The 4,616-nt window shown below is 40.9% G+C and overlaps 1 protein-coding gene across 1 annotated transcript; it reads left to right on the top strand.

Annotated features, from left to right (window-relative positions):
* The first annotated feature begins 1,183 nt into the window (after nt 1-1,183).
* On the top strand, nt 1,184-1,864 carry LOC136796479 (uncharacterized). Its single transcript, XM_067050300.1, has one exon. It carries the CDS (start codon nt 1,184-1,186, stop codon nt 1,862-1,864), a length of 681 nt encoding a protein of 226 aa, XP_066906401.1.
* Nucleotides 1,865-4,616: the final 2,752 nt, after the last annotated feature.

Genomic DNA, 4,616 nt, shown 5'->3' with positions numbered 1-4,616 from the left:
TGGGTAGGCACGAAATTCGTTCCCAGTCTTGCTTAAAGTACCTAGGAGTCATGATCGATGCACGTCTCCGCTTTAATGTTCACACGGAGTATATAAGCACCAAATCTGCTAAAGTTGCATCCTTTCTGTCACGTCTCATGCCAAACGTCGGAGGTCCCAAAGAAAGTAGGCGAAGGCTTCTGTTGTCACCTCCATTATGTTATATGCAGCCCCGATTTGGAAACAAGCGATGGCTGGCATATCATACAGGAGAGAGATAGTTTCAGTGTACCGCAGAGTTAGTTTAAGGACAGTTAGCGCTTTTCGAACTGTTTCCTCCGAAGCGGTGTGTGTGATAGCCCGAATGCCACCTGTGGAACTCCTTGTTGAAGAAAGAAGCAGGCACTATGGACGACGCTTGCACTTTTCCAGAAGAAGAGCGGAAAATAACCATCGACCAGTGCCAGCAGCGTTGGGAGGCTGCAGATTCCGGGAGGTGGACTCACAGGTTGATACCCGATGTGGGCAAGTGGTTTGATCGTCAGCATGGTGAGGTGGATTATTACATGACCCAAATGTTGACCGGACATGGATGCTTCAGAGCCTATCAGTACCGCTTCAAACTGGATAACACCGCAGAATGCCCTGGATGCCAGACTGTCGAGGAAACCGCGGAGCACGTGTTTTTCACTGCACCGCAGAAGTGCGGACTTGGACGGAGGAGTCCCTTTTCGAGCTACGAGACTTGGATCCTCTCACCACAAAAGAGGAGGTTGCGGAGGCCTTAAAACCTCTCTTGGGTGAAGATTCAGTGCCTACCACAGCAGTGAAATCTATCTGTCGAGCATATGGAGGTACACTAACAGCGGTTATTTCATTCCCGGTTCTCCTGGCTAGGAAGATTATGGCACAAGGAAAGGTCCGAGTAGGACTGGTGGTTAGCCGTATACGGGAAAGACTCAGAGTTCCAAAGTGTTTCCGTTGCTGGGAGTACGGACACATAGCCCGGAATTGTGTTGGAAAGGATAGGACCTCCCTCTGTCGAAACTGGTAAAACGGGTCACAAAACTACTGACTGTGACCAGAAACCTGAATGCGCATTATGTGCGGGAAAGGGAGATGCTGACCACCCCAGCGGAAGTAGTAAGTGTCCAGCTTTCCGTACAGCACTGAAAACCATGACCCAAATCCAACAACATCGTAGATGAGAATACTCCAGTTGAATTTGAACCATTGCGAAGCTGCTCAGGATCTCCTTTACCAAACGGTACGGGAACAGCACATTGACGTTGCTATTCTCAGCGAACAATATAAAAATCTGGATAGCAACTCGTGGGTATCCGATGTGAGTGGTAAAGCTGCTGTGTGGGCCTGTAATTCCCAAGCTATTCAGGAAGTGAATACTACATTGCACTCCGGCTTTGTATGGGTGAAGATCAATGACATGTACATCTTTAGCTACTACGCCTATCCCAGCATCACAATAGAAGACTTTGCGAATTTGTTGGATCGCATTCTCTTAGAGGCTAGTTGCCATAAGTCAGCAATCATAGCAGGTGATTTCAACGCATGGACAACTGAATGGGGAAGTAGGTTAACAAATCGACGTGGTGAAGTTCTCCTCGAAGCTTTCGCACAACTAAATGATATGATCCTTATGAACACCGGAACAAATCCAACGTTTACAAGAGCAGGAAGATCGTCAATCATTGATTTGAAGTTTGCCAGTGGACGCATGCATCGGAGCGCTACTTGGGAAGTTTGTAGATTTTATACAAACAGTGATCACCAGGCCATATTGATCACAGGCTACAAGAGTTCACAGAGGGAGTTAATGGCCTCTCGCGGGCTCAATGCGAATTTCGTAAAGAGCGATCCACGATAGATGCTGTTGGATTGATAGTCGAGATGGCCCGTACAACAATTGCAGGAGCAAGGTGGAGGAGAGGTTTTTAATACTGCAAGATGGACCTGTATAATAGATGTCCTACATTTGTCTTCTAGATTTCATCGAAGGTAGACCGTGCGGTGCCGTTCTTTTGATGTGTTAAACAATAGTGCCTTGTGTAGCGTTGATTCCCGAGTCAGTGTTTGGAATCACAAGAGTGATTTACTGGCTCTGCTATCATCCAAGCAGCTAAGCCTAAATTATTTTATTTCCTCTTATATATCTATATTTATGTTTATTATTTTTCCTATGGGAGGCCCCATAGACCTAAGCAGCCATAAGGTAAGAAAACGGCCGCGAGGCCGTCTTAAAATATTAACGGAAAATAATGAAAATGCATCGAACAGCCCAACATTTCTTGTCATTGTAAGAACAGACGAGCAAGACTTTACAAGAGTTTCACCCTTCCTTATTAATAAATTATTCTCCGGTTATGCAGGCGAACTAAAAAATATTAAAAAACTGAGAAACGGAGCATTGCTCTTTGAAACAAATAACGGTAAACAGTCCGAAAAATTACTAAACTGTGAGAACTTTGGCGGTCAGTTTACCATTAAAGTGTCTCCACACAGTACTTTAAATTTTAGTCCGGGGGGTAATTCGTTGTTACGATCTCCAATTTTTAGAAATGGAAGAAATAAAAAACGAATTATCGTACGTCATAAATGATATAATACGTACAAAAATTAAAAGAAATAATAATGAAATTATGACAAACTCATATATCATTACTTTCACCACTCCAAAGATTTCAGACACAATAAAAATAGGATTCCATAGTGTCAAAGTCCAAAACTACCTGCCTAATCGGTTGCAGTGCTTTACCTGTTTATCATATAACTACCCAACTAATCAATGTAAACCAATATCTAAATATATACAATGCGGTAGAGAAAAACGTGAAGAGGGCGCCAACTGTAACTTACCGGCTAAATGTGCAAATTGTGATGGCCCACAAAATGCACTCGATCGCTCGTGCCGAATTTTTAAAATGTACAAAGAAATGAAAGCCATACAGGTAATTAACAAAATACCCTTAAGTGAAGCCAGGAAAATATACAAAGAGCAGAACCCAACACAATTTGAAAAAACCTTTGATATAACCAAACAAAATTCACATATTATTGAAAAAAAAGATATAGGCACTCAAACAAATATAACATTTAACTTTGGAGAAAACATAAACAACAAAAACTATAGAATAGAAAAAAAAACGAAAACCAATTGAGTTTGACCCCCACTCCTCTAGTCCCTCCACCCCTTCTATCCCTTTCCCTTCCCCCTGTAATAGACGAGACAGAAAAATTGGTGATGGCAGCGCATGCGCGAGAGGTATCGGGCAGAGAGGGAGAGAAAAATCATAGGGTCTGTCGCTGGTTGTTTTTTTAATGAATGTACATTGATGTAAAGTTTAGTGTATATTTTGGTTTCTTTGTGAGCTAAGTTAAGTTTAAAAACTGTGTATTGAGAAATGATCTTTCTCTCTCTCTGCCAAGACCAGCTGAGTGCAAGTACGTACGCGTTATTGTTCACCTTTGGACATAGATAACAATTGTATGTATTTTAATTGTAGGTTAGATTATAAGTTAGTAATAAGTAAGGATAGGCTAGATATAATTAGAATAAGATAGGATAGGGCCTTAGTTAGTTAAGATCGTTCATTTTAATTTACAATTAGTTTAAGTAAATCTGTACTTCAATAAACATTAAAAACACAGGTTTCTTGTTGTGGATATGTGAGTTAAAACAATATTAATTAACCTTGCAATTTGAATACATTACACCCCCAACTCAGCATCGCCACGGGCTTCAAGGTCATGGTCGCGCAGTGAAACGGAAATCATACCCCCACTCCTATCATCTCAAGACGTCGGTACTTCAACTGTAACCGAGTTTCAGGCGACAGACTCGGACCACAAATTAGAAAACGACCAGAAAAAAATTTTTACTGTAGTAAACAACAAAAAACAGTGCAATCGGAATTCTAAAAAAATATGATCCGTAAAACAATGTTTACATATTTTTTAAATTAAACTATATTTATAACTGTAATCAGTGTCCTAATTCATTCATAATTTTTTACAAAACTAATTTATTCAATAATAGAGACATTCATAGATCAGTCGAACCTGCTACTTCTCAATACTGGAGAACCAACCTTTTTAAGCTCTACCTACGGCACTTATTCATCCATTGACCTCTCCCTGTGAAGTCCCTCACTATATAACATTATTGAATGAACAGTATTACCCGACGTTTACGGAAGCGACCACTTTCCAATTCGTCTAAAATTTAAAAACACGAACCGTGACATTGCTAAAAAACCTAGATGGATCATCGAAAAAGCAGACTGGACGCTATTCACTTCGCTCGTTAAGCCACCTGAGACACAAACATGTCAATTAAGTGTCGAGGACGGCTGTCATCTTCTAATGGAAAGCATATTGCAAACAACGAAGACAGCTATTCCTAAAACAAGGAGCACCACCAAAAGACCTACCGTCCCCTGGTTTAATGAACGATGCAAGGAAGCTATTCAAAACCGTATAAGAAACAATGAGCCCTATGCAGACGAACAATAAATAATAGCAAATCTGAATCCTGGAAACAATTAGTCGAAACTATAAATTCATTCACTTCCACCCATTTAGTGTGGGATAAAATCAGGAAAATTCACAAAAACTATCCA

Source organism: Halyomorpha halys, unplaced genomic scaffold (assembly GCF_000696795.3).
Source record: "Halyomorpha halys isolate HHAL.00 unplaced genomic scaffold, Hhal_1.1 Scaffold2446.1, whole genome shotgun sequence".
Classification (NCBI taxonomy): Eukaryota; Metazoa; Arthropoda; class Insecta; order Hemiptera; family Pentatomidae; genus Halyomorpha; species Halyomorpha halys.
Note: the sequence above shows the minus strand (reverse complement) of the source record. Positions and strands in the feature narration are given on the sequence as shown.